This window comes from Coturnix japonica, unplaced genomic scaffold (assembly GCF_054131305.1).
Source record: "Coturnix japonica strain WE unplaced genomic scaffold, WE-NBRP24 Scf044, whole genome shotgun sequence".
NCBI lineage: Eukaryota > Metazoa > Chordata > Aves > Galliformes > Phasianidae > Coturnix > Coturnix japonica.
In genome coordinates this window covers 1,040,457-1,068,424 of record NW_028188947.1, presented here as the reverse complement: position 1 = coordinate 1,068,424, position 27,968 = coordinate 1,040,457, and the positions used below count along the sequence as shown (strand labels likewise).

The window sequence follows — 27,968 nt, the reverse complement described above, 5'->3', positions numbered from 1 at the left end:
ATAGCTGATCATATGTCAATGACAGGTGTGGTCGTCTGCTTTTCTCCCGCCGTTCTGCAACAAACACCTATATACAAATTTAAGAACACAACGGAGTAACTGTTACTGTTTATTAACAACCAGTTTTAATACTACGATAAAAGTATGTCCTGAGAAAGGGGAACAAACACGCTTCTTCAAGGTTTTTTAGCTGTTCTGGATCTCAGCCGTCGCTTGATGATCAGATGATCACTTTCCTTCTTTTGTTCCTCAGATTCCTGAAGAAAACATTTCAAAAGTTACTCATCTTTTCACACAAGACTGACAAGCTCTTCTTGACACACGCAAACATATTTCTTCCCCTAAATGGATTTCAGAATGGCATTTGCTTATTATATTTTATTCAGAAAACTATGGGATACCGAGATCATTTTAATGCAGCTTAATCACAAGGAACAAATATGGAGAATGTACAAAATCCTGTTTATCTTAAAAAAGCACACACATCTGAGGAAAGCCTGAAGGCAGCTTTCATTTTGAAATACTTGTTTTCAAAAGAGTATTATAATACTTGTTTTGTGAAACATGAAGCGTTCAGAAAACATTTTTAGCCTCAATCCCTGTAGCTATGACTTGCCCAGAATTTCAGTTCTCGGTTCAGTTCCATGTTCTCAGAACTACAGTGAGAGAAGAAATTGTCTCATCTTCTTCATCCTCTAACAAAAAAAAATAACATTTTGGTTTCTGCCCCTATCATTCGTCAAATCATCAAAGAATTCAGAAGGATATTACAGTATGGGCAAATGATCACTATGCTGAACAGAAAAAGGACTCTAATATAATTAAAAGATGCAGTTCCAACAGAGCAAGAATGTTCTTAGCACAATAGCTGCCGACAGAGTCATGAAACTGGCACATCAGATCCTTTGCAAGTTGCCTTAGACAGGAGATCATAGTTTAAGCATACCTAAAAAGCTGTCTACGTTGTGCTCTAGAAAAGCGTGTAGTAGAATAATCCCACTCCAACACATTGAAATTATCTATGATTCCAAATTAGAAGACATCTCCGTGATTGCTACATCACCTACTTAGTAAACTGTAAGCCAGCCAAACACAGAGATCTTTGAGGACAAACTAAAACAGAACAGCAGGAAGACCAACAAGAATGACTTGGTAGAATAAAGAAATACCTCAGTACTTTCAACCTCCTCCTGCAAATAGATGAAACCTCCAGTCTGTTTGGACTCCTTAGTAGTTTATTTTAAGCCAAGACTACAGTATAATCGCTTACCGAATAAGCAGGTATATCTAGAGGGCCAGAAACGACAGTGGAATACAGCTTCCTTTTGGATCGTTTTGGCTTGGTCTCTCCTTCTTCGAGACTTTCAGGTTCATTTGATTTAGGAGAACTTACTGCTGACATCAGCTTCTTGGCTAGAATAAATTTGTTTTGATACATAAACCAATCAACTTACTGGTTTTGTGAGTCTTTAAATCAATGAATGCAAAAAAAGCTTCGTAACAAACTTGGTTTATAAATGACATGTAACATTTAAGTGAAAATACTCAGAAATTGTATTTGTTCGTCGAGGTTCTTTATTGCTTCTATAGCTGAAACAGTTTATAGGTTCAGGTACGGCAGCTTAAAGCACGCATTAAAATGGAGTATGAAAGACAATCATGGCTCAGAAGTCGCTGGAAGTCAGAAACTTCAGCAGGAGTTAAACAACAGGCCTAACTTTCGTGCTGACAGAAGCACAAGACAGAACCAACTTTCTCTGTATACTTGTAGGTTTTCACAAATGTAATAATGAATCTCTGAAGAGACGAATAAATGCATTTACTTCATAAATCAAAGGACAACTTAACATGGCAGACAAGTCTAAGAACACATACATTAATAGCCTACAGCAGAAACAAGCCATTCTACAATGTCTAGAAAACATGGAATAAAACTTATTCTACACCAACCTTTAGAGTGTATAATAGAAGGAGAGCTTTGAATAAAATCTCCAACTTTTTGCAGTGTTTCATCCTTCTTTTTAGTCAGTCTTGAAGCATGTACTCGCTTTCTCAGGAAGTAGTCTTTTCCGGATTTCTGTTCAACAGAGATGTGAACATGTGAAACAAGAGCATTGTTTAAACTTCATTTTAGATCAACGTTATTTTAAGTTGACATTTTGAGCTTTACTACTGACACCTCTGTTCATTATGCTGATGATACCACAATGGCAAGTAATGTAGACAATTTTATACCCTTTAGGGAGTTGTCAAAATCTCAGCTATTTCAAGGCATACGTTTCTTAAAGTTTCTTAATAAGGCAGTAGTTTCTTTTATAGTAGCTCCCAAGCTGTGGAGTTGTTTCTTACATAAGCTGTTCTAATTACATAAAATAAACAAACATACAAAACAGAAGACAACAGATGGGAAAAATCTACTACTCATACTCTGACCATGCCAAGGATACTGCTATCACATGTGAGCATCTGTTTTTAATAACTGCCATGCATATTAATGATATGAACCTTAGTTTAATACAAGGGCTTCACTTACAAAAGCACACGATAATACACTAAAGCTTCTCTTCCCAACTATTCAGTGTGCAATATCCTTCCCTCCAAATCATTACACAGTACAGCCATTACACGCTCTGGGGACAGACTGACTTGCCCTTTGGTTAGCTTATGGAATTTAATAGGAAGAGCTCATAAGCATGTAAGATTCCCATTCAGGTATACACATAAGGATAAGACATTGCTTCTTCTGTGTGACCACACAATTACAGGAAGTCCCAAGCTAGCTTCAAAACTTGAACAAAAAACAACCATTTTCTCGTCACTTGCAGAGGGTGAATTAAAAGCCATGACAGATTTTGTATTTTTCGTGTTCTCACTTTTCACAGAATCCTGGGAAAATAAGACAAGTTTCAGCCATGATTCTTTTGGAAAGAACAATTGATGTCACAAAAGTGAACACTTTAAACACTTTTGCTAATAGTAGGGAAGTATTTGCTAGTAGTAACTATTCCACTGTAAATCAAATAATAAATAAGCATTCAATTATAAAAACAGGACATGAAGATATCAGTATTAGACATCTCATGATGTCTAAAAAGCTGATTTATGTCTACAGGTTTCAAAGAAAATACACAATGGAGTTAAGAGAAATTCCCTTCTCTTAAACCATTATCACTGAGCTTGGCTATTAGTTTTGTTCATTAAAGCAGTTCATTAATTAAATTCTTCAGCTACTTTACTGAGGTAGAAATAGCATTTTTAATGCTTGTTTTTAATGCTTTTTTTAATTGTAGAAAGACAAAAAGTAGTCAGAGCCACTTTATCAGGCTCTGCTAAGAATCTGAATGGAGTATCACCACCCACTGTATTTCCAAGAATTAAGTTGGTTAATAAATACTTTGTTTTTAAAATATATGTAACTGCTATTTTATGAAAGTTAGCAATTAAAAACTTATATAGGAATGATTAACATCATCTGCTAACAAAACAATATCCAGAAATCCTGCAGAGGAAGAAAATAAGTTCAATTTGCTGTGCCCGTTTCAGTGGCTCTATGAATTTTTTCCAAGTAACTTATCTAATCATGAGCCACTTCATAAGCATTAACATGAGGAGAGTTTTCAACAGCACCTGACAAAAATGCATCACACAATTGTTTCAACAGCTTTTATTCCTATCAAAGGCTATAAAAACAGGTGATCTGATCACCTTGAAAGGGATAAATAAATTAAAACTTGGGAATTGTTTAGAGAACATGAGATCTTTTCCTACTCATTCCTTATCAAAAGCAATACAATCACAACATTTTCAGATCTGAAGTTTCATACTAACCTCAGATTCATTTAATGAAGTGAGGCTCCTAGTACATCGACGTGACAAATAATTGTCTTCAGCTTTGCATCTTAATGGAATACTTTCTCCAGTTTTAGTTTTGCTTTGTTGTTTCCTAGGCTGTAAATATTTAAAAGGAGTAAAGATTAGGCTATGCATTAGACCTCCAAAATATCTCGAGGTTTCTAAAGTTACAGTGTAAAACCTCAAGCTCAGACGCCACATGAACACGTAAGCTGAAACACAGCACAAGTGTGGGAAGGTAGTAACATCTATTCATTGTGTGATCTTCAGATACACCCTACTGGGTCTCACTAACAGTCTCAGGCAGTATTCTGCCTCCAAAAGAGAGAAAGCGAGACATTATTTAGGGACAAAATCTGTAACGCTGGTCGTTTTGTCATCCATTCCCCCCATACTCTGCACGCTCACAGCTGCTATGTTAGAACACCAAAGGCTAAACCTCTGCCTAATCTTCAGCATCCACATACGAATACATGGAAAACTGCATGGAAAAGTTCCATAATGTACACAGAGAGATGGTGTTCTAGTAAATAAAATAGTTTTGAGAAGATGAGAGCTCATGTTTGAGTGGAAGACAAAAAGAACCAACAAGTACTCATCACTGAATATGTAGTTAAAGGACTATATGCTAAGAAAAATGATTCTAGCTCCAGTATCTCCTAGGAAAACAGAAGAACAAAAAGGGGTTAACAAGATGTTAAGTACTGACTTTCTATAAATATAATCATACCTTTTCATTTACAGAGTCATTCCTTCTACTTTGTCTTTCTTCAAGTAAAGGTATTTCTGGCAAACACTGAGGGCTACTGTGGTTAATGCGTTGTTTTAATTCCTTTATAAAGTCATCTTTGTCAGCCAGTTCTTTTCTTAACTCTTCTATCACAGTTGCATTATCCTAATAAACAGTAAAAACTGCTGAGTTATGGGATTGGCAAAAGGAATTAACACACACAAGCAGTATTGCAATTACTTAGTAGCATCAGTTTTAGAATTGCAGGCTAGAACACTTAACTATTCAAGAACAGTAACATTTCACGGATTTGTACGGTCACTGTTACAAGTGCAGTAGTCACAGAATTGCCTGGGAAGTTGTAATACAATATATTTTGATTCTTCTATTTTACTTATGTGCTTCAGCCTTCATCTCTCTTAAGATATAATAATCCAAGCTTTTATTTGTTCCCAAATCCTCGGTACTGTGAGAAAGTCAGCAGTTGTAGGGGAAGTTTTGCTATGAGAACATCTTTCTTCTCAGAGAAAGTGAATCCAAACATTCTCAAAACAGCACAACTCATTTAGTCTTCTGTTTAGCTTCTGAAATTCTATGCTACGGCTTAGATTGGCTATCCTGATTAAAAGCTGGATGTTGAAATAAGAAATGCAACTTCCAGAGATCATCCCCCCTCTGCTTTTTGATGCTTCCCTTAATCTCTCTCCACGTCCCCTTCTGTCTTTTCATGCCATTGTAGATACTACCTCAGAGAAAGCAAAGAAAGTAAGAAACCTGAGACAGAACTACTGTCTGAGTATTGAGCCTAGCTTGGGATCCGGAAATGCTGGGAATTATCAGAAAAAGCTACAGATGTCCAGTATGATTGTAGGATCATAAGCATCAAACTGACATCTGCTTATCTGAACTACTGAAAAAATTGAAATTTTAGTAATTAACAGAAATTCTGTTTCTGAAGAACAAAAATAAAAGCTGGTGCTTTTTTTGGTTAGTTGCACATGATGTCAATACGACAGTGTTCAAGAACAGAACCACACCCAGAATACAAAGAGCAGGTACAGGAGTTTTACAGAATTTATGGGTAGCTAATCAGGTAGGAGGAAAGGAGAGCTGACCTTGCTTGAATCCTTTAAGGCAGATTGTCTCAGTTCTGCTATTTCTGTCTCTTTTTGTATGGCAATAGAAGCCAAAGTTTTGAGCTGTTCTTCCAAAGCTTCTACTAACTGATCTCTCTCCTCACGCCACTTTTGAATATTATGGTCCTTTTCCTCCAGCTCATATATTTCATTTTGAAAGAAAAGCATACACAGTAGAAACAAGCAGAATCTTTAAGACAGATTAGAATTAATAAGTTTTTCAATATAGCATAAATTAGGACTCAAGCTGATAAAAAGAGTTTATGGTAAGACATTTCAATTAACATATCGTGATGTCACTCAACAAGATCAGGTTACATGCATGTATTACATATGTATTTACTATGCAGATTATTGTATTTAAAGCAATCTGCCAGTGCTCTGTAGTGACTAATTATTTGAATATCTTTCATGGTCTACCGCTAATTTCAGTTGGCCACTTTCATTTTGCTCCAATTTTTTTTTTTTTTGACCTTTTTCCTGTTGCTTGGAAAACCTGCATCATTCATTTAATAAAAAATAAGAGCATGAAAAATACCTGTTTAAGTTGTTGGATAGTATAGTCTTTATAATCCAGCTCATCCTTAAACTGGTTATTAATCCTTTCAAGTTCATCCATCCTGTTCCTGAGGGATTCCTCCACAGAACGCATCGTGGACACCTGTAATGTAAGCACAGCTCACGGTTCATTAAAAGACTTCTGTAATCCAACCTGGCCAAATACTTCTTTGTTAAATAAAGAGGAATTCACAAACAAGTGCTGAGTAGGAAAACGACAGCAAGTGCAAGGTTACCAAGGAAGACATGAATTCATTTTTAAGCTTCAATTTTCCACCCCAAGCACACCCAATAAACTTGCAGACTAAGATCCTGCAAAATGGGTTTTAAAATATCTACTTGTTTAATAATTAAATTTTAACTATTAACATCACTGAAGCTGAAATTGAAGAAAAAAATATACATGCTTATATTAAAGAGCCTCTGGAAATTAGTCTATTTCTCTTCAAGTAAATAGCATTCTTCTTCCCAGTTATCAGCGTTTTTTCACAAGACTTAGGTTTTAGGCTTTGGAGTTACCACGGATACCAATGGCAAGTCACCAGTAACGTAGAGATAATAACAAGTCCCCTCCAGAGGCAGATTAGCTATTCTCTTCACAAACCTTATTCCAGACTACCAACCAAATTTACTTTCCTCTGTTCATTATCTATGCGAAACCATGTTTTAACTTCTGGTCCCCTCTAGAGCTTCAATGGCAACTTTACCTAAGATTTGCTGCTAGCCACACTAGTGTGAAATTTCCAGCTTCATAGTTAAAGTTTGAGAAGTTTTAACAGCAGAAAGCCAAGCATAATCTTACAGAAAAAAATATCTCAGTTGACTACAAACCTCGCTTTGTACTTGCTGAATTTGTTTCTCGGCATCAGAATGTTTGTCTTTTAGATCTGCATACTCTTCTTCTTTCCTCTGCAAATCTTTTTTCAAATTCAGTACAAGGGCAGAACTCTCAGAAAGAATATTTTCTAGCCTTATGTTAAAAATAAAGAGACAAAGAACATTACTGTTACACATCTCATGGAAACAGCAATTACAGCTTAATCCATGCCCTGCCTGTTGGTTTCTATTTGTAAATAGACTCTTAAATCTATCTAGACCAGTGACAAGATTTAAACAATTACTTTTGAATTTCAGCTTGCTTCTCATAATCAGATGCTGAAGCAATAAATTATTCAGATGCTATTCTGAGGGATGGACAACAAAACCACCAGCAATCCCCATATTATTCTTTATTTCCTTGCACACTCCTGTTTTCCCTTGGAACTCAAGTAGCATACCAAAGCATCCTAAAGTAGTAGTTTGGCCATTGATAAGCATGCAAATGCATTAAGTCAAAGGGATGTTCCCATTAACTATTTTTAACTCTAGTTCATTCTCAAAGGGCTCTAAGTTAACTCAGTGGTTACTTACGATTCTATACGTTGCACTTTCTCCATTTCACTCTTTTCCTTTTCCCGAAGAGAATGTTTCATCTGCTCCAAGCTTTCATTTAAAGCCAAACTTTTGAGCTGTTCTTCCAAAGCTTCTACTAACTGATCTCTCTCCTCACGCCACTTTTGAAGATTATGGTCCTTTTCCTCCAGCTGGGCAACAAGTCTTTCCTAAAAGAAGAACAGATGAACAGTGAACATCACCTACTACACACTGAACTGTTCTAACACTTCGGTAGTTAGCACCGTTTTACAGTCTTAGTAAATGTATGATCTCTTCAAGATCCACAGGAGCTCTAGAACTAGTTGCACTACAATCTTACAGAAGCAAAACCATGCTTCTATTAGACAACCTACATTACTCTCCTTGTGAAAAAATATTAGTATTATTTAAGAACTTCAATTTGCTCATTTAATGATTACTAATGAGCTTTAGGAAAATAAAGTCACAAAGTGATAATAATACTAAGCTCCTCACATCCTTCTATGCTGCTTGCAGGTCCAGAAAGTCGGGACTAACTACTTCCAGATGTAAAAAAAGCTTTGCAGAATGTACAGATTCACATGTTTAAGAAGTTACATGACAAGAGCCCAGCAAACAGCTCAAGTAAGTCTAGTGACTTTGTTATCAGTCACTATTTGGAAAGTGATAAAGGAGCAAAACTGTGGCCGTTTGACCAAGTATTTTTATTCAGTATCTGGAGAGAAGTTTGTGGGGTTTCTTTAGAAACTCAATTGCCTTTTCTTCCTTATAAAGGCTTAAAGGCCTTCTGCTTTGCAGAAAAGAGAACAAACAAAAGCTATTGTACAAAATACTTTCTTAGCCTCATTAAATAGTGATCTATTTTTCAACTGTAATTTTCTTATTGATGTCCCACATACGTGACATTTCATTATGCACTTATGAAAGATCTTTCTTTTTGTGGCCCCCCCATTCCTTCCTTTTCCAAATCAAGCAGTTCTCATATGGGCTTTGCCACATAAGAAAGCAAGGGGACTTGGACAAGCTGCTCTTATGCACCCTTACTGTTAATACTTGGTATGTAGTTGTCTCCAAACTACAGGCACCAGACAACTCTGCCAGGACCTCATCACTTACGATTTCTGCTTGTTGCTTTCCATAATGTTGTCGGTCCTCAGCAAATTGTTTCATTTCTTTGTTGCGAAGATTCTCTGCTTCTTTTATCTGATTTAGAAGCTCTTCTTTCTCCTCCAGCCACTTTTTTCTATCAGTTTGATACTTAGTCTCACTTTCCTATTTCAAAGAAACCAAAAATGAAATAGTGAGTCATTAAGGAATAAAAGTCTTAAAAGCCAGGTCATCATTAAATAGACTTGTTTCTGCAAGATAACAGAAACATTAGCAGTTTTTACTACAGAATATTCCCAAAGGCAGGTATTGGATAATCATTAGTTCTTTTCCATTAAAAAATAATCATTTCCAGTATTTCTTATTCAGACTGGAGAGCCTCCATAAAACATCTCTTTTTCTTTATAAATGTTCACACAAGCTTTACAGAACTTACACCAAAAGTCAGTATAAGAAAAACTCTTTTAACTTAAAAACTTCTAACACTTTACGCTGCCTTGCAGCAGTTGTAGAAAAACTTGCAGCTCCTTTAGGGTTGAAAGACAAAGAAAAGCAACACAGTTTACACTGTAGGAGTAGTCTCCTTTCCTATCAAACCTACTGGCAGACATTCTCATATATAGGACAGAGCACCTGAGAAACTGCTTGGAAAAAATAAAAGTCTTTTAACCAAGGAAAATTAGTAGACCCGCAGCCCAACAAAAAAGGCTTCCTGGTGATAAAGTTAGATGATGATTTCGATAGCTTATATTAGTTGCCCGAGCAACTAACAGAAAACAGTTTTGACAAATACATTGTAAGTTACAATTTGCTTTGAGTTAGTATTCCTTTCTTGCAAACAATAATTGTATAAGCATACTCTGCTTATAGCACATTGACGTGGTATAGAATGAAGCAATGAATGTTCAACTTTCCCCTCTTCTTGAAAAAGTGAATTGGCTCTGCGCATTAAAAAAAATATCATGAATAAGCTTACTCAAGGTGAAGGAGGAAAGAAGTTCAGAACCATTCCACTAACAGAGTGAATGTAACCTATTGTATACTCACTTAGAAAACTCCCACTGCCAGCCCATTACTTTTATTTAAAAAAACAAACAAACATCAACAACAAAAAATAAGATCAGATGGGATAAGACAACTAACTGTTCAGAGGCCAGCAAAAGAAGCACTGCTCATGGCAGCATAATGTAGGGAAGGCTACACTTCCTATACTATGGGGGCATCAGTGATGCCATTCTTAACGTACCACAAAAAAGCTGCACCTGGTCCCTATTGCATGTTGCACTGCAGCTTTTACAGGAAGTTTCTGTAATCAATATAACAGTTTACTTTATCAAGTTACAACTTTGAAGTTAAGTTACCTCCAGCTCTTTTTGCAGCTTTATTAATTCTGTATTGTTTTCATTCAAATTTGCCTCATCACTTTCGTTGTTCTTTTGCTGCCAGTCACTATTGCTCTGGTATTCCAGTTCACTGTATTTGTGTTTCCATGCAATCAGTTCTACTCAATACACAAAATGAGGTTAGATAGCATATCATTTCAAATATATATTTGAAATACCACACCAATGACTTTTTACTAAAGCTGCTTCAGTTTTATCTGCTACAGACATAAAGAAATAACAGAAGCCTTTAACTACAAGAGATTTGTTGTTTACTATGGAACGTTAATGCCTAAGTAACAGTCACATGAAAATGGAAGTGGTTATCACAGTACGTCTAAACCCCTTTTGCATCCCTGCTCCCTTTCCCTGGAAAGATTACCTGAAGCTAATTTTTGGTTCTCTTCTAACTGAGCTTGAAGCATTTCATCTTGTTCAAGCTGCATTTCCTCTTGTTCTTCTAATGTCATCCGCATAACTTCAATTGTTCTATCCCTTGCACACAGATCTGAAGGTTTGAAAATTTACAGATGAACTCCCTACTAGCTCCCATTATTCTCAAATCAAGATTCTCCCATGACCAAAAGCTCTTTTAAAAGAAATAGAGCATCTCCATTGAAATATTTACATACAAATATATGCAGACATGTTTTAAAATCGAAACACAGAAGACTCAAAGTCATTAGCAATGTGACAACATTTACACGGATATTCCACACACACACACACACACACACACAAATAATGGCTGACCGTCACATAGTTGGTCATAGTCTTTGGAGATATCTTCCATCCTCTCAGTTTCCACCAGCTCCTATATTTCATGTTGAAAGAAAAGCATACACAGTAAAAACAAGCAGAATCTTTAAGACAGCCTAGAATTAATAAGCTTTTCATATAGCATAAATAAGGACTCAAGCTGATATAAAGAGTTTATGGTAAGACATTTCAATTAACATATCGTGATGTCACTCAACAAGATCAGGTTACATGCATGTATTACATATGTATTTACTATGCAGATTATTGTATTTAAAGCAATCTGCCAATGCTCTGTAGTGACTAATTATTTGAATATCTTTCATGGTCTACCGCTAATTTCAGTTGGCCACTTTCATTTTGCTCCAATTTTTTTTTTTTTTGACCTTTTTCCTGTTGCTTGGAAAACCTGCATCATTCATTTAATAAAAAATAAGAGCATGAAAAATACCTGTTTAAGTTGTTGGATAGTATAGTCTTTATAATCCAGCTCATCCTTAAACTGGTTATTAATCCTTTCAAGTTCATCCATCCTGTTCCTGAGGGATTCCTCCACAGAACGCATCGTGGACACCTGTAATGTAAGCACAGCTCACGGTTCATTAAAAGACTTCTGTAATCCAACCTGGCCAAATACTTCTTTGTTAAATAAAGAGGAATTCACAAACAAGTGCTGAGTAGGAAAACGACAGCAAGTGCAAGGTTACCAAGGAAGACATGAATTCATTTTTAAGCTTCAATTTTCCACCCCAAGCACACCCAATAAAGTTTCAGACTAAGATCCTGAAAAATGGGTTTTAAGATATCTTCTTGTTTAATAATTAAATTTTAACTATTAACATCACTGAAGCTGAAATTGAAGAAAAAAAATATACATGCTTATATTAAAGAGCCTCTGGAAATTAGTCTATTTCTCTTCAAGTAAATAGCATTCTTCTTCCCAGTTATCAGCGTTTTTTCACAAGACTTAGGTTTTAGGCTTTGGAGTTACAAACCTCGCTTTGTACTTGCTGAATTTGTTTCTTGGCATCAGAATGTTTGTCTTTTAGATCTGCATACTCTTCTTCTTTCCTCTGCAAATCTTTTTTCAAATTCAGTACAAGGGCAGAACTCTCAGAAAGAATATTTTCTAGCCTTATGTTAAAAATAAAGAGACAAAGAACATTACTGTTACACATCTCATGGAAACAGCAATTACAGCTTAATCCATGCCCTGCCTGTTGGTTTCTATTTGTAAATAGACTCTTAAATCTATCTAGACCAGTGACAAGATTTAAACAATTACTTTTGAATTTCAGCTTGCTTCTCATAATCAGATGCTGAAGCAATAAATTATTCAGATGCTATTCTGAGGGATGGACAACAAAACCACCAGAAATCCCCATATTATTCTTTATTTCCTTGCACACTCCTGTTTTCCCTTGGAACTCAAGTAGCATACCAAAGCATCCTAAAGTAGTAGTTTGGCCATTGATAAGCATGCAGATGCATTAAGTCGAAGGGATGTTCCCATTAACTATTTTTAACTCTAGTTCATTCTCAAAGGGCTCTAAGTTAACTCAGTGGTTACTTACGATTCTATACGTTGCACTTTCTCCATTTCACTCTTTTCCTTTTCCCGAAGAGAGTGTTTCATCTGCTCCAAGCTGTTTTTAAGCTGCAGAACTTCTTGAATCAGATTTGCTTCTTTGCTACTTAACTCTTCAAACTTTTTGTCTGCATTTGCAGACTTCTCCTGCAGAGTTGCTGTAACTGTCTCTAGATTAACAATAATAGATTCTTTTTCTTTAAGTAATTCATTGAGTTTTGACACATTGTCTTCAATTGTCTTGGAAGCCTCCAGGCGATATTCAAGCTCTCTTATTTTTACCTCACAGTTGGCAACTTCCTCCTGAAGTTTTGCAATCACTCTCTGATCTTCTGCAGTCTTTTCTTCAAACTCCTGAGTTTTCTTTTCTATTTGCTCATGTAACTGATGCACAAGATCTTCTTCCTGACTAGTGTGAGTTGTAATCTCACATAGCTTCATTACAAGTTGACGATTATGATTTTCAGCATTATTCAGTCCCGCCTTTAGGTTTTCATTGTCTTGAAGCAGTGCTTTGATGTGCTGACTTTTTTGTGAGGAAACATCAACAATACTTCTGCATACTTCCCAAATCCTTTCAAGACTATAGTTAAAGGAGAGGTCCTGCACAAGATCTGAGATGGAAGAAGTCTGTGACTGAATGCATGCAGAACTAATTTGAGATGTCCCTGGCTCATCTTTTTCAGAGTCTGAGGAATCCTTTACACTGACAAAGTCAGTACCGATGGCGTGAAACTCTAAGTGACATTTGTATAATTCATCTAATTTGGTCCGCATTTCTTTTACTTGTGACACTTTATCAATTATACATTCTTTGGCAACTTCTATGTTGTTAGTTGGGCATTTTTGTCTTCTAGTGTCATATTTATAGATTTCTGTTCATCCAGTTCAGAAGCAATTTCCCGATAGTCAGCTTGACCCTGCAGAATTTGTTCACGGAGGGCATCAGCTGTTTCTTCAGAAAAAGAAAGCTCAATACGCAGGCTTGTTACCTGCTTACTGAAATCTTCTTTTTTATTTTTTTCTCTTCTGCATTGTTCTTCAAGCACAGTTAAATGATGTTCCAAGATTTCAGTTCTTTCCCTCAGTGCTAGTACTTCCTTTCAGTACGCGGAGCACTTTTGTTTCATGTGTTCAATTTTCTTTTGCTCTACAGTGTTCTTTTTCTTTCTCTCATTTACAACTACTGTAAAACAAACAAACAAACAAACCAAAAAAAAAAGGGAAAAGGAATGTAGCTCAGATTGATTAAAATCATTATTACATAGCAGTTCACAACACCAAGTAGCAACTTCTAAGTGAAACACTGTCGTAATATGCAAGCTATGCCCTCACATCACATAGTATTTGATACTAGTGAAGGAATTAAAGTCCTCTGAACACGTAATCAGGTGCCTCAGATTTCTATACAGAATTAACAGCAAAAGGTTTTCAGTCTGTAAGATCACTTTTACCATGGCACTACTCAAACCTTCCACTCCACACCAGTAGAAAATCTAATTAGATTTAAGAAACATGGGAACGAGATAGATAATTCACAGCTATATTCTTTCTATCTTCCCTGCTTCAGCAATCCCTATAAGGCAGCCAGGAATCACTCCATCTACATCTAAATGGTAGATAAACAGTTCTCTAAGAAATTTCATTCCAACTCACAGTCCTCTTACTTTCAAAAGAAAGATAAAACCCTGGACAAGTTGATCACTTAAGTGTTGATATCTGTCTCTCTTATTCAGTTGATCTCTAAACAAAATATGAGGATTCCTACTTCTGTCCACACTTACTCTTTTGCATATGAAGTTCACTCGTAAAGTTGTACAAATTTGCAGATTCAAGTTTCCATAAATATTCCATTAGCTTGGGGCTGTTTTTTTCTTTAACTGGTGAGCAATTAGCTAAAATCACATGCATTTTCTTTCTATCAAAAGCGACTTCTGCTGTATTTCATCATTGCTTTAGAATCCAGTTATGTCCATTCCATAATATGCATACTTTAAGTATTAAAAAAAATAAATATAAGTCAAGACTTACTAGGGATTGGGTCACCACAACAATATATTCAATGGTGATTCTTGTACAGTCCTTTTATTACTACAATGCAGAATTTTATAGCACCCACGTGCAGCCTGCATTACATACAGATTCACATGTACTGCATGGAAACAGCCTCTTAACTCATCTAAGGAGTTTTATATACAGCCCTCAACTGATTTAAAAGTCATAATGAAGAAACAGCAGTGGCATATTCCACCCCAAACCAGGTTTTGGTTTTGATTGCTGCTCCCAGCAACACTAGTGAGGGGAATATGATTTATAAGTAATCTAAACACTTTATGCTGAAAACAACAAGCAAGCACTAAAGCAAGATAAATAAGACTAGGGAGAAGATTTGTAATGTTCAGTCTAGAAGCTCCTTACACAGGAAGTAGGGAAAAAGCATTATTACAGAGCATAGGAAACAAGACCTAAAAGCTCAGAGAATGGTGTAAAGACCCTGAACTTGAAGCTGAGATAACCTAGCATCTCCTAAAACACTTTTGCTCGTGCTACTTATATAACTAATTCTACAAAAGAACCAGCACAACATACCTGTGCTCATTGTTCTACTGTGTATATTTAACACAGCTAAAGAATATATATTAAGAGTTTTTTGAAATTGGACGCTATTAATACTCACAAATAGAAGAAAATTTTAACATGATTGAATACTCAGTACTTCTTAACCGAAAACTTCATGCTGACATTGTGACTATCAGCTACCCATTTTAATTCCTATGTGGAGCATTGCTGTCATTAATTTTTAAATGAGAGCTTTGGTCATATGATTAGAACAAACCCACTACTATTTGGAGTATGGAGGAGTCCACATCCCTCCCTCAGTCTCTGGTAAGATGCTTATATGTGATGCCATTCAGTGGTCACATTAGGATTCAATATTTATGCCAAATAAAGGCAGCAGGGACAAATCATCCAAGAACAGCATCTCATCCAAAGAAGGCCTTGACTTTCTCCCTTGCACATATTTTGCAAGAGGAATACAAGAAAGGAAGGGACTACAGCTAAGTTTTAGATTTTCCCTTCTACATTGTATATGCCTTCCGTAATTCTAGGAACACTGATGCTCAGCTGTGCCCAGAAGTGAAGTTAAATGCATCAGAGCTTATCCAAACCATTTTGCTCAAATATTGCCCATGAGCGAGCAATTAGCAGGTCGTCAACAATTTTGATAGTTGCTTCAGGAAAAACAAAACAAACAAACAAACAAAAGCACTTGAGCAGCTAATGCTACTCAGAAGATCAGCAACAGCAGTTGAAACAATCCTAAAGAAACTGCTTTAAAACTATTACCAAATCTGCAAGTTCATCAACAGATGAGGAAAAAGCAGCAAAAAAGTAAAAAAATAGTGCAAAAAACTTTTATTCTTAAGCATTCAAAAATGAACAGCATAGGACCTTCTGAAAAAGGGATATTTACATAACAGTTACTTCTATTTACAGTTTAACACAGTGGCTTTTCTCCTTATACCATAAGGTAACGTGCTTCACAGCCTTTTGTTTCCTATCCGGAATAGGAAGCAATTTATTGTTTTGGAAGACACCCTGTTCAAGGATGGAAGAAACTGTACCTTTCTTTGGAGGTGGCTCTTCCACAGTAGGCTTATCTTCATCATTACTGCGCTTTCTTCCCACTTCCAACTCAGTTTTCTCTTGTTTCAGTGCTTTAACTGAAAGCACTGAAAATTGGCTGCTTTCAGTTCCTTTATTAGTGTTCTCTTCTGCCGGTTCTGCTTTAATGGTAGTTAAATGGTAGGTAGTCTTTTCCTGTATTGATATAAGATCAGTTACATTGAAGCTTAACAAAAGGAGCACTTAAGTCTCAGTAATCTTCTGTAGGCAAATATTTACACAAAACCATACAGCTAAAATATTTACCCGGTGACTCTATAGACATCAGTTACAAATCTCAATAGCAGACAGAACAAGTACACCTTCAGATAATGACAAGTGCAATACTCGGTAGAGTATACAAGGGAAAGCAAGAGCCTAGCAGGTTACAAAGTAAAAGACTTGCACACAATCAAGAGTTTACCAGTTTATCAAAGAATTTCCTGTTTCCAAGAAGTCAACAAAATTACAAACATGGTCAAAGAGCAAACGGTCAGCTCTCATACAAGTTCATCACATCACACTTCTGCTAAGCTGCTAAAATCACTTTCATCGTGACAGATAGAATCCAACCTTAAAGCTTAGTCAGCTCTGTCACGCATATTTTAGATTGTGTCCTTGACCACAAGTGAAGCTTCCTTACTTACAAGATGACGATTGTTAAGCCATGCTGGCACTGCCAAGGACTGATTATTCATCTTTAGTAACTTATGAAAAGAAAAGCCCCAGAAGTGTTCAGGCCACACAATCTCACAGATAGAGTTGGAGCCTTGTTCTTGGAAGAAGTAATAGGTGAGGACATGACTACTCATCACAGTCAGCTTTAACACCATGGAAATACTAAGTTGCAGTGATGCAGACAGTCAAAGACTAAGAAGGGTCAAGTTGCTAAGCTTACAAGGTTAGAGATCTGAGTGACAGAATTAACTATAAATGTTACTTCAGGCTACCAAACATCAAAAAATGAACAAAAACCACCAGAAGTGGTATGCACACATACTTAATCAAGCTAGTCTTCACATATTCAGTAGCTCGCAGTACATTAGTCAGGATAAAGTTTTATGGACTGCATAGAACGTGGAGATATCCTGACCATTCATACTCGTACTTCCAACTCTACTCAACATACTTTTACTGTTGCTCTTCCTCTGATGTAGGAGTGTGAGGCAGGAGATAGTGGAACACACTGATATTTTTGTTGTTTGTGTTAACAACAACTACCTTCAGATAAATTTGAATTGTTTACAATTTCAAGCGAGTACCAGCTACATACAGAAAATCAGTTTTCCAAAATTGTGTTGATTACAAGCATAGAATTAGTGTTTTCCTTTTTTTGTATAAGGATACGGAGATGTGTAAAACTCACATAATCTTTTACTTTTTCTTCTAAATGAGATTTTAAGTCTTGTAGCTCTGTAATAATGTCATCTTTCTGCACCACGATGTCCATTAGCTCTCGAATCCTTTCATTTTGTGCATTCATTTTCTTGGAAATAAAAAATAAAAAAAATTCAGTCATCAGTTTCTAATGTAGTGTTAAGTAGCTGAATTACACAATGCATTAAAGGCAAATTCGGTTAAGCTAAGCTCGGTAAGAAATCTATTAATGGAGCCTACTGGAATAGCATTTTAAGCTACCACAAGTTGGTATTAAAACAATTTTACACAACATCTTCTTGATAAAGTTACCTCAGTTGCTTCTTTAAGTTGCTCAACAGACTCATCCAATTTAATCACCTGCATTTCAAAGTCTGTAACACACAGAAAAGGTTGTATTACATAAGTAGCCAATAGATAGTTTATTAAGTAATCAATTTTTCCAGATATTCTAACGTTTAGGTAGCTTTTGAACAGATTAATTAATTTGCATGTGGTCTTCACTTATTGGGAGTGATTCAAAAGTTTTCTATATTTCTTGGAACGAAAACATTGCATCAACAAGACATAAAGAAGAGTAGAGATTACAATATAAAAGTAAAAATCAAGATATAGACATTTAACCCCATACTTACAAAAGCGTAAAGCTGCTAGTTGCAGTTTAAAGGAGGGGGGGAAAAAAAGAAAAGAAATAACCAAAAACCGTGGAATTGCTGAACCTGAATATACACAAGGAACAAACTATCACTTATCTACAGGCTATGGTTCCAAAGGTAGAACATCTCCTCTAATTCCTACTCAAACTGGTTATTTCTCTTTTAGATTAATGAACTATTTCTGTCTTCTACCTTTCACATCACATAACTCACCTCTGTTCTTCTGCATCAGCTCTTCTTCAGTTTTAAGTAGTTTGGTGTTTTTCTCTGTTAGCTCTTCTTTGGTCTCCATCAGTTCAAAGTTAGTTTTCTCCAGATGCTTTTCAAACCAGCCAATACCTTCCTTCGGGTCCTCCAGGGATACAATGGAACTATGTGCTGCCTCAGCTTGCTCTTTAATATCCATGACATCATAATGCACAGAATCAAGAATGCCCTCAGGATCAACACAGGTGTCAGGCACTATGCTATGTTCTCCACCCTGAAACGTAATTTATAATCAGTTAAAACTGGTGAATAGCTGACTACATAATAGCTGTTATTTCTACACATAGTCTGGATAGCCACTATGAAGACAGCCATACAAGAAGTTTTTAATTTCAGCTTCAAAACCCACCTCACAAATTCACATACAACATGACAGTGATTCGTATGGGGGGAAGATAAGTGGCATTCTAGTAACAGCTAATATATTTTATAGTATTTGATGACCACGCTCCCTTTTTTTTTTTTTTTTTTTTTAAATATTACCCCAGATTGATCTCCTTCAAATTTAACGTACAAGTTTGGACTCCCCTTTTCTTTGTATACAGCGTAAATTTTCATTTTGTGTTGCAGAAACAAGGAAAATGCCCAAATTCCCAAAGCTTTCTGAAACTGTTCTTAAGGCTCAGCAACTATTCCTGCTAGATGAAGAATAGATGTATCTTGCTCATCATACAGCAACACAGCATGCACTTCTTTGTAAACAGCCTTGTGTTTCTATAAGATGTGCCCATAACATTTAAATAGTAAAAAGGAAAATATTTAAGAAAAAAAAAAAGAAAAATATTGAAGAAAAAAAAAAGAAAAATACCAGGGTGTCATGGTTTAATAATTTTGTAATTTTGCTATCAGTATTCCACATCATAACATCATATAAAGCATGAACAATGTTACTGCTCCCGAACACTTGCAGTATATTGATGATATTGTCGTGTGGGGCCATACAGCAGCAGAGATTTTCAAGAAAAGAAAACAGATAATCCAAATTCTTTTGCAAGCTGGTTTTGCCATTAAGCGCAGCAAGGTGAAGGGGTCTGCCCAGGAAATCCAGTTCTTAGGTGTAAAATGGCAAGATGGGCATCGACACATCCCAGCAGATGTGACTGACAAAATCACTGCTATGTCTCCTCCCACCAACAAGACAGAGACCCAATCTTTTCTGGGAGTAGTGGGCTTTTGGAGAATGCATGTCCCAAACTACAGCCACATAGTGAGCCCCCACTATCAGGTAACACGGAAGAAGAATAATTTCTCATGGGGTCCTGAGCAGCAGCAGGCTTTTGAGCAGGTAAAACAAGAGATAGCCCGTGCCGTGGCCTTGGGGCCAGTACGGACGGGACAGGATGTAAAGAACATCCTCTACACTGCTGCTGGAGAGAAAGGTCCCACTTGGAGTTTGTGGCAAAGAGCTTTAGGAGAAACCCAAGGCCAACCCCCGGGACTTTGGAGTCGAGCATATAAGGGGTCTGAGGAGTGCTACACTCCAACTGAGAAGGAGATCTTAGCTGTGTATGAGGGGGTTTGGGCTGCTTCTGAAGTAGTTGGGACAGAGGTTCAGCTCCTTCTAGCACCTCACTTGCCTGTGGCCCCCCTGTCATGGACACAGGTAGATTTTTGTTTAAACCGTGACAACTACCCAGAATGCAGCATAAGGGAATTTTTGCCTAGAACTCTGGAGGACTATTTGTAACTCAGAAAGGTCAGAGATAGAAAGTTCACACTGATTTCTGGGTCACCAGCCTCACCGTACATCAGCATTTTTGGTTTTTAAATGATACATAAAGTTCTCAATGGCACTGCTCTAGTCGGTAGCTCTTTCCCTTTCCGTGCAGCTTGCTCTGTGCATGGCTTGTGAACCGCTATTCAGGCCAGACAGCTGCAGCCCCAAAGACCTGCCATAAATGTACAAATTCTACCAGGATAATGTCTTGGTAGTGGAGAAACAGGATGCGCAGTCATATGGCTCTCACACATACCTTGTACAACCAGCTTGGCTCTGGACTGGGCATCACCAATGTCACAGGTGTACACGTCACTGTCACTTTTCTCCAGATTTTTTATGCACAGCTGCAGGTCTTGTCCTTTCTGTGCCCTCTTGTATTTCCTGCCAGGCCTGAGCTCAGCAATGCCTTTCCTCCATATGACGAAGGATGCGGCTTTCTCGCTCTGACATGTAAAAAGTGCACTTCCACTTTCTTCAATTTTCACATCTGAAAGTTCCTTGATAAAGTAATTAGGTTTTTCTGGAAGGAAAAAAAAAAGGATGTGGGTGTAGGACAAAGGGATTTGTTACCCCAACAAGTCCCAAGCATACAGAGGTGTCTTGAATCTCCTTTGCCCTCATTTCAGAATATCACATAGAGATGCAAAGAGTCTAAGAAGACCACAGAGTCCACCCATTTACATAGGTTTGATAATTCCAGTAGATATCTGGAAAGTTCAATACCATTATACATGCGCTGGTAGGATCTCATCTGATCAACTGCATATAGTTTTGATTACACATATTCAATATAGACTAATTCAGATTGCCATCTTTTCTTGGCTCACTAACAACCAAGATCATAGAACCATAGAATGATCACAGAATCATATAGTGGCCTGAGAAGAAAAGGACCTCAAAGAGCATCTAGTTTTAAACCCCCTGTCAAGGGGCCACCAACCACTAGACCAGGCTGCCCAGATCCACATCACACTGGAGAATCATTCGGTTTCCAGATTATTTTAAGGAAAAGATTTTAATCCATCATATTTTCTGAAAACTAAGAATTGATCCTGCTCAAGGAAAGAGAAGAGAAAAACATCACCCACAGGCTGCAGATATTTACCTCGACTTCTCTACATGCCATCCCCAGTGTGCTTTTCAACTCACCTTGCACAGTGACCCTGGCTTTTGTTATGGAGTCCTCTGTCTCACAGGGGTACTCCCCACTGTCCTTGGCAGTAGAGTCATGGATGATCAGAATGGCCCACTTCCCTCCTGCTGCAAGTCGTACTTCTGGCTTTTTCTGATTGCTTTGCCATCCTTGTACCACCTGATGTTCAAATCCGGTTTTGACAGCTCACAGCTCAGGCTGATGTCCTGTCCTGCTGCTGCTGTCTTATCCTCCAGCTGTTTTGAAACCTCAGTAGGTTTTCCTGGAAGAAAACATTGCTTTTTGAGTAACATACAGTTAGGGTAGGATGCCTCTCTCAAAATACATGCATCTACATGCTGGAGATAAGTTAGAGAGGCACTTGCAACAGACGCCATCCTACAGCCAGCAGTAATCTGCAAAGTACAGACAATAGAATTCCAGGCAGCATTTATTCTCTCTTAAATCTACCCAATTGAGGATGATGAACCATGTCTGAAAACTGCCTCTTTCTTCTCTCCACTCATCACACTGGGAGCCTCGGATGATGCTCTCAGATGCACATGTTCTAGATAGGAATTTGTTGTACAGCTAGATGATGTGAAGGCCATCCCTTCAGCTTATACTTAGAGGATATTTGCTCCCACAGTTCCCTCAACAGAGCATTCCTGATTTACTGTTAATGGAACAAGCTGTAGTGAGATGCCCATTTCCAACACTACCCCAGTGCTTTGGGTAGTTCTCACATTTGTGTAAAATGTTTCCTCCTTTTACTTATTTTTAAGAGAAATTCTCAGTGCTTCGAGGTTCAAGTAGAAGGTTGCTATTCACTTTAACCATATTATGAGTTAGCTCTCATGACAATCTTATCAGAAGACAGTTGAAGGAATCAGACCCCAGAATCTCTCCCATCTCATTACCTTTCACAGACAGAGAGGCTTTGGAGGTTAGACCACGGGCAGTAAAAACGACTTCCCCAGCGTCAGTAGGAGTCACACTTTTGATAAGGAGAGTATATTTCCGACTCACGTTAGAAGCTTTAAATTGCCCACCACTTTCCACTCTGCTTCCATTCAGTGTCCACTTGAACTCATCAATGCTTTCATGGGACGGAATGCATTCAAAAGTACAATCTTCTCCCTCCTGGATTTCAGTGTTTTTCAGCCGTTTGGTAATGCCACTATTCAGCTCTGGAAGGTAAGAGATAGGTTAGTATGAGGTTTATATGGAGAAAAGGCATTTGTGACTGACATGAGTAGCAGTACTGGTGTTTTAACTCAGGATTTGCAGAACATGGCTGCATTCCTTACTGATGTATTCTCTAAGACATTCTCCACTCAGAATTACCAGAAAGCTATAAAAAAAAAAAAGAGACGTGAATCTCTTGTCTTTGCTCTGGAAGAACTACAATTAGAGCAGCTCAGTCCATGGAGCAGAATGAAGATTCAATGAGCTACAGAGGGAACAACCTAACAGAGAGGACAACTCTAGGATGCTGCGTGAGAAAAAGGGTTTTGCCTATGACAAGAAATTAAATGTTTCTATTAGCTAATTTGTTACCATCCTACCCCTACTGGTGTTCAAACCATTTCTCCATTTTAGGGATGTTTAGAAAGGAAATATTTCCAGGACATTCTTGATGTGTTTGGTGATTTTCATGGTAAAATGAGATACATTTACATCAAAAGCAATGGGAATTTTCCAGACATCACTGTGCTAAATTGCAGTAATACACTTCTATTGTAGAAACTATTAAGGCTCGTGGGGGAATAGGTGTAAGACACTGAATGTGCTTTCAGCACTCCTTTACTTTCCACAGTACTTACCCTGAATGCCGACCTTTGATTTGGCAACATCACGGACAATATCACAGGTATAGAAACCTGCATCTGACTTCTCGAAGTCATGGATAAGGGGACATAGGGTCTTCCCAGACTGTACCAGCTCATACTTGTTGCCAGAAGTGAGCACAACACCGTCCTTCTTCCACACTGGTTTGACCTTCTCTTTAGAGACTTCGCATTCCAATTTAATCACACCCCGCTCCTCACCAAAAACATCATCCAAGGACTTCATGAAGACAGCAGGCTTCTCTGCAATTAAAAGGGCAAAACAGAACAATGTGATACAGAAGTTGAGACATTTCCAGTTGCTTTCAGATTTTTAAAGAGGGATAAATAAATCTTTACCAGCACTGACGACACCAATATAGAACCTAAAGCGGTTTCATGTCTGTTGACTGAATGCACTTTATGTAATTCTGAACTAATCAGTAGGAGAATACAGGGAACAGAAGGGACAGCCTGCATTGCCTTGGGTGGGACTGATATCATATGCAGTAATTGGGATGCAGCTCTTCTAAAGCTGGAGAGCTGGCACTGCCCTCACATGGAGCAGAGCTCATACAGCAGGCCACAGGATTAAGAGGATAAGCTGCTGAACACTTTTGATTTTCCTGTTTTATTGACTCCTTTTATCTATCTTCTATTTCACACATCAGATGTTTATACTGGGGAAAAAACTTCCACCAAATGCAAAAGAAAGGAGAAAGAGGAAATCCTTCAAACTCTGAGCGCATAGAGTAAAAGAGCTTAATTGCTGGGGAGAGCAGATTAGAATCACAGTACCCTTAGAATTGGAAGAGACCCTTCAAGGCCATCTAGCCCAGCTCCCCTGCAATAAAAAGGGACATTCACAGCTAGATCAGGTTGCTCACAGCCTGGTCATTAGTCATCCCAGAGGCAAAACACACACTGAATGATCTCTCCCTGCAGTCATAAATCCTTGGAGACAACAGCATTGACACTGCATGGCACTGAAGCAGTAAAAGAAACTGCTCTTGTAACTCTCCTTGTGCTAAAGAAAATGATGATAAAAAGCAATGGAATGCTTTGGCAGGACACCAAAACCATCCTCCTTCCTTGATATCTGCTGCAATGGAACCTTCCACTGGAAGAAAGCCTCTGATGACTTGTCACCCCATAGAGGTCAGCTTTAGAAGCAGGATTGCTGCACAATAGAATGAACTGGAGCTCTTTAGCATCTCTTACATCCAGGAGGGGTGTGATCAGACCCACCTATCACCTTCAGGTGCGCTTTTTGACACCTTGTCTGACTTCACTGTCACTGTGCCAGCATCCTCAGGCTTAACCTGCTTCATTGTCAGTGTGCAGCAATTGCCAACGTTCTTGATGTCCTTGTAATTGTTGGTGTAAAGGAGGTTGCCATTCAGGAACCATTCCACGTCCTCGTCATCATGGGACAGCTCGCAGGAGAAGACAGCAGAGCTCTCTTCTTCAATTTCTACATCCTGCAGGTGCTTCGTTACTTCTACATTGCGGGCTGTGGGGAAACAAGGTGAACTGTTACCACTGTTACTATAAATCATACTGGGATGTGGTAGAATGGTTGGACTAGATGATCTTTGTGTAATCTTCTCAGTGAAGATTATACATTTATAAAGTTAGCAGGAGAGAACGGCAGAAATCAACCAAGAGAAGAGAAATCTGAGGTGAAATAGGACATGGAAGAGGCCACCCTCCCTGCTCATACCTTCAGCTGTCAGCGTGGCCTCTCTGCAATTCCTGCCTTGCACTTGTACACACCAGCATCATCGGGCTTCAGCTTCAGAATCTTGAGCTCTGCTGAATGCTTATCCCTCTTGATCTTGTACTTCTCAGAGGGCTTGATGAGTGTGTGGCCTTTGAACCATTTAACAACCTTTGGAGAAGGCCTGAAGTCACAGGACAGGATGACAGAATGACGTTCCAAAGCTGTCTTGTCCTCCAACTTCCTGGTGATTTCTATATGGTAATCTGCAAAGCAGGGGTGGAAGAGAAGAAAGGATGAGGACAATTGGAAGAAGAGGAAAGTCTCTTGCGTGTATTCCATTCCAATTAATGTCAAGTTCACAATGGTTCTTTGAACGACTCTAAAGATAAAACAAACGATTGTCTATAGGGAATGCCATTGACTACATTTCTATAAAGTAATACTGTATATTATCTACCAAATGCAAGGTCCAGCTCTTGTTCTGTGCTTATTAAATTGCTCCAAATTGTTGAGGCTTTTATTCAAATAAGAGTGAGTTGAAAATATAACAAATACTTCAGGATGTGAATGGAGACTCTTATGCTGGGGACAACAGCAGATAAAAAGCCTGCAAGTTTCTTTCAGATGAAATCAATGACAAACTGCATCAAATTTAGGTGCTACCAAACTTAACCTTGTCTAGTTCAGAAATACAATTCATTTCACCTGATTTGACTTCTTTGGTATAGCCAAGGACAAAACCTCAGCTCTGTAGATCTGAATAGTAAGCACATCACAGCTATTCAAACAGATCTTTTACTGAGATGCAGCTGTCTCATTTAGTGTCCAACGACTTTGAACTGGAAATGGAGCAGACCCTCCAGACACACACAAAATATTTCAAAGACCCCAGTGAAGGAAGGCTGTACGTTAATTAATTCTTCATCTTCATGATGTAAACCAAGCCAGGATATGTTACCTCTGACAAGCAGATTGGCTGTGGATTTTGATTTGCCAATTGAGAACTGAATGGTGCTTGTCATATCAGTGGTGGTTTTCGGTATGATCAGCTGGTGGATGGTGCCTTCTTGCTGCATAATCAAGTTTCTGCCAGCCTGTAAGACTTCCCCACGTAGGAATACCACTTGGGAGGTTTCACAGAAGGAATGGATATCTCGCATTCAAATTTGGCTTTTTCAGGCTCAGTCACATAGTCATCACACAGCTCCTTTACTAGATTAATGGATTGCTCTTTAAGAAGGATGGAACAAGAGAAAGCAGAGATTTAGAAGGAATGTAAAAAACCCTTACATTATCACCCTACTTAGTCACGTCAGCATTACTGCACATGAACACTACACCTATCAGCTCAGAATGCCTTGAAACATCATTAAAAAATAATAGAAAGAAAAGAATGTTGTTAAGAAGTCAGTCAATAAGATTGACAACCTGAAAAGAGCCCAGATCTTCTGATTCCCAGTCCAACATCTAAATCAAACCATGACCTTCCCATCCCAATATCAAACTCCTCGCATTACGAAATGGAAAAGAGGTTCAATGAAACACGGACATTGATAATTACTTTGGTTAAATACAGCAACTTAGCTCTGAACAACAAGTTTTCTCCTAGTAAAGGTCTCTGTAGCTCAAATGTAATGACTCTACTTAGGAGAAATTCATTTTCCAGGAAGTTCTTGCCCTTATAATTGTAACAGTGGTAAAGCTGGGGACTGAACTCTTAAGTAGTGTGCTAATTCAAATGTCTCCCTTTTCTTTGTAACACTTAACATCATATATATACCCTAACATTGTATATATTAAAAAAAAAAACAAAACCCTGTGTTCTTTTCAAACAGCAAGAGAAAATGAAGAAAAAGTCAAGCTATGTTTTTTATCCCTCAACGTTCAAACACAAATCTGAAGTCTAAACATAGAAAATCAACCTCCTAAGAAAATAATCTGTTTTACTTAGCAAAAGTAAATTCCAAAAGAGAAGCTGGATATTTTGTGGGCAGAAAGGTAGGTAGGTAGGAGTTTTTATTTCTGTGAAAGGTCCTGGTGGTGTTTAACTTCCTTGACATTAAAGCAAAGGATGTTAGCTCGTTTATAATATAAGATAATTTAATCAAAATCGTCATCAGAAGCATAATTACCTTTCACTGTAAGATGGACACAAGATTCACGAGATTCTGCCTTTTCTGCTACAGATTTTATTTCTGCTGCATCTTTGACTTGGACACGTGTATAAGTCAGCGAGTAGGTCTTTCCTGAAGCAGAGAACCACAGAGTCACTAAGGCTGGAAAAGACCACTAAGGTCATCTAGTCCAACCACCAGCTCATCCCTACCAAACTGTGCTCTTGAGAGCAAACCCGCAACTACACTTGGCTTCCTTGAGCAAAGAGCTCTGAGGCACATGGCCAGGCTGAGCATCATCCATCTGGTTTCACAGCATCACTGCCTGTTCTCTCATGTCAATGAAACCACCCATTCCCCCACGTCCACATCCCCACCAAAGTGTAATCTAAACATGGCTTCTACAAGGACTGACCAAATGTGGCCGTCGTCACCTTCAAAGTACCTGATACAGAAGAATCACACTCACTGTCAGACAAAACCTCTCTGGAGAGGAGAACTGACTGCCCTGTTCACCCCCACTTTGGAAATAACTGCACTCATTTCCTACCTGCTCCCGGCAGTGTGGGATGGTGGGATAGCATCACACTTCCCACACTAAGCATCCCACCATGTCACTTGTTCCACCCTAACCTCAGTCCCAAAACAAAAGGGGAACTCCCTTCTGAACCCTCTTCACTTCATTTCAGATGTCTTAAATGCTTGATCTCCAACCCACCCCCCACTCAGGAGAAAGATCCCCCTCTTACACCCTACCATCTTGCTGCATTCTGATGTTGTCATCAGCCTTCAGCTTGTTGTCATCTTTGTACCACTGGCTCTGAACCTCATCGTGTGAAATCTCACAGACAAAAGATGCACTCCCATATTCATTCACTTCCACATCTTCCAGTGGTTTAACAATCTTGATATCTCCAGCTGTGAAACACTAGAGATATATTTGTCAGGGTATTTCCAGA

General features: G+C 38.1%; 3 protein-coding genes across 8 annotated transcripts; all 3 read right to left on the bottom strand.

Moving 5' to 3' along the window:
* Positions 1–96: 96 nt before the first annotated feature.
* LOC146752533 (kinesin-like protein KIF20B) lies at positions 97–4,822 on the bottom strand. Of its 2 annotated transcripts, XM_085531701.1 has the most exons (6): positions 4,583–4,822; positions 3,829–3,948; positions 2,806–2,886; positions 1,951–2,077; positions 1,271–1,413; positions 97–257 (listed from the first exon to the last, which is right to left on the bottom strand). In XM_085531701.1, the coding sequence occupies exons 3-6, from the start codon at positions 2,842–2,844 to the stop codon at positions 177–179; spliced, it is 390 nt and encodes a 129-aa protein (XP_085387827.1). In that variant the 5' UTR covers positions 2,845–2,886; positions 3,829–3,948; positions 4,583–4,822; the 3' UTR covers positions 97–176. The 2 variants fall into 2 exon arrangements, with proteins under 2 accessions (XP_085387827.1, XP_085387826.1); XM_085531700.1 differs by lacking the exon at positions 4,583–4,822 and having other exon boundaries at positions 3,829–4,209.
* A 2,252-nt stretch (positions 4,823–7,074) lies between these two features.
* On the bottom strand, positions 7,075–11,109 carry LOC146752532 (kinesin-like protein KIF20B). Its single transcript, XM_085531758.1, has 6 exons — positions 10,932–11,109; positions 10,561–10,686; positions 10,158–10,297; positions 8,806–8,961; positions 7,687–7,877; positions 7,075–7,246 (listed from the first exon to the last, which is right to left on the bottom strand). Exons 1-6 carry the CDS (start codon positions 10,969–10,971, stop codon positions 7,075–7,077), a joined length of 825 nt encoding a protein of 274 aa, XP_085387884.1. The 5' UTR covers positions 10,972–11,109.
* Positions 11,110–11,896: 787 nt separating this feature from the next.
* On the bottom strand, positions 11,897–27,148 carry LOC146752531 (obscurin-like). 5 transcript variants are annotated; one of them, XM_085531698.1, is made up of 14 exons: positions 27,028–27,148; positions 25,854–26,125; positions 24,896–25,158; positions 24,421–24,685; positions 23,170–23,436; positions 22,264–22,533; positions 21,361–21,626; positions 20,465–20,731; positions 18,438–18,705; positions 17,881–17,942; positions 17,558–17,677; positions 16,152–16,347; positions 12,512–13,708; positions 11,905–12,071 (listed from the first exon to the last, which is right to left on the bottom strand). In XM_085531698.1, the coding sequence occupies exons 8-13, from the start codon at positions 20,495–20,497 to the stop codon at positions 13,629–13,631; spliced, it is 759 nt and encodes a 252-aa protein (XP_085387824.1). In that variant the 5' UTR covers positions 20,498–20,731; positions 21,361–21,626; positions 22,264–22,533; positions 23,170–23,436; positions 24,421–24,685; positions 24,896–25,158; positions 25,854–26,125; positions 27,028–27,148; the 3' UTR covers positions 11,905–12,071; positions 12,512–13,628. The 5 variants fall into 5 exon arrangements, with proteins under 5 accessions (XP_085387821.1, XP_085387824.1, XP_085387822.1 ...); XM_085531696.1 differs by having other exon boundaries at positions 11,906–12,071; positions 12,512–13,711; positions 27,028–27,147; XM_085531697.1 differs by having other exon boundaries at positions 11,906–12,071; positions 12,512–13,711; positions 22,373–22,533; positions 27,028–27,147.
* Between the last annotated feature and the right edge of the window lie 820 nt (positions 27,149–27,968).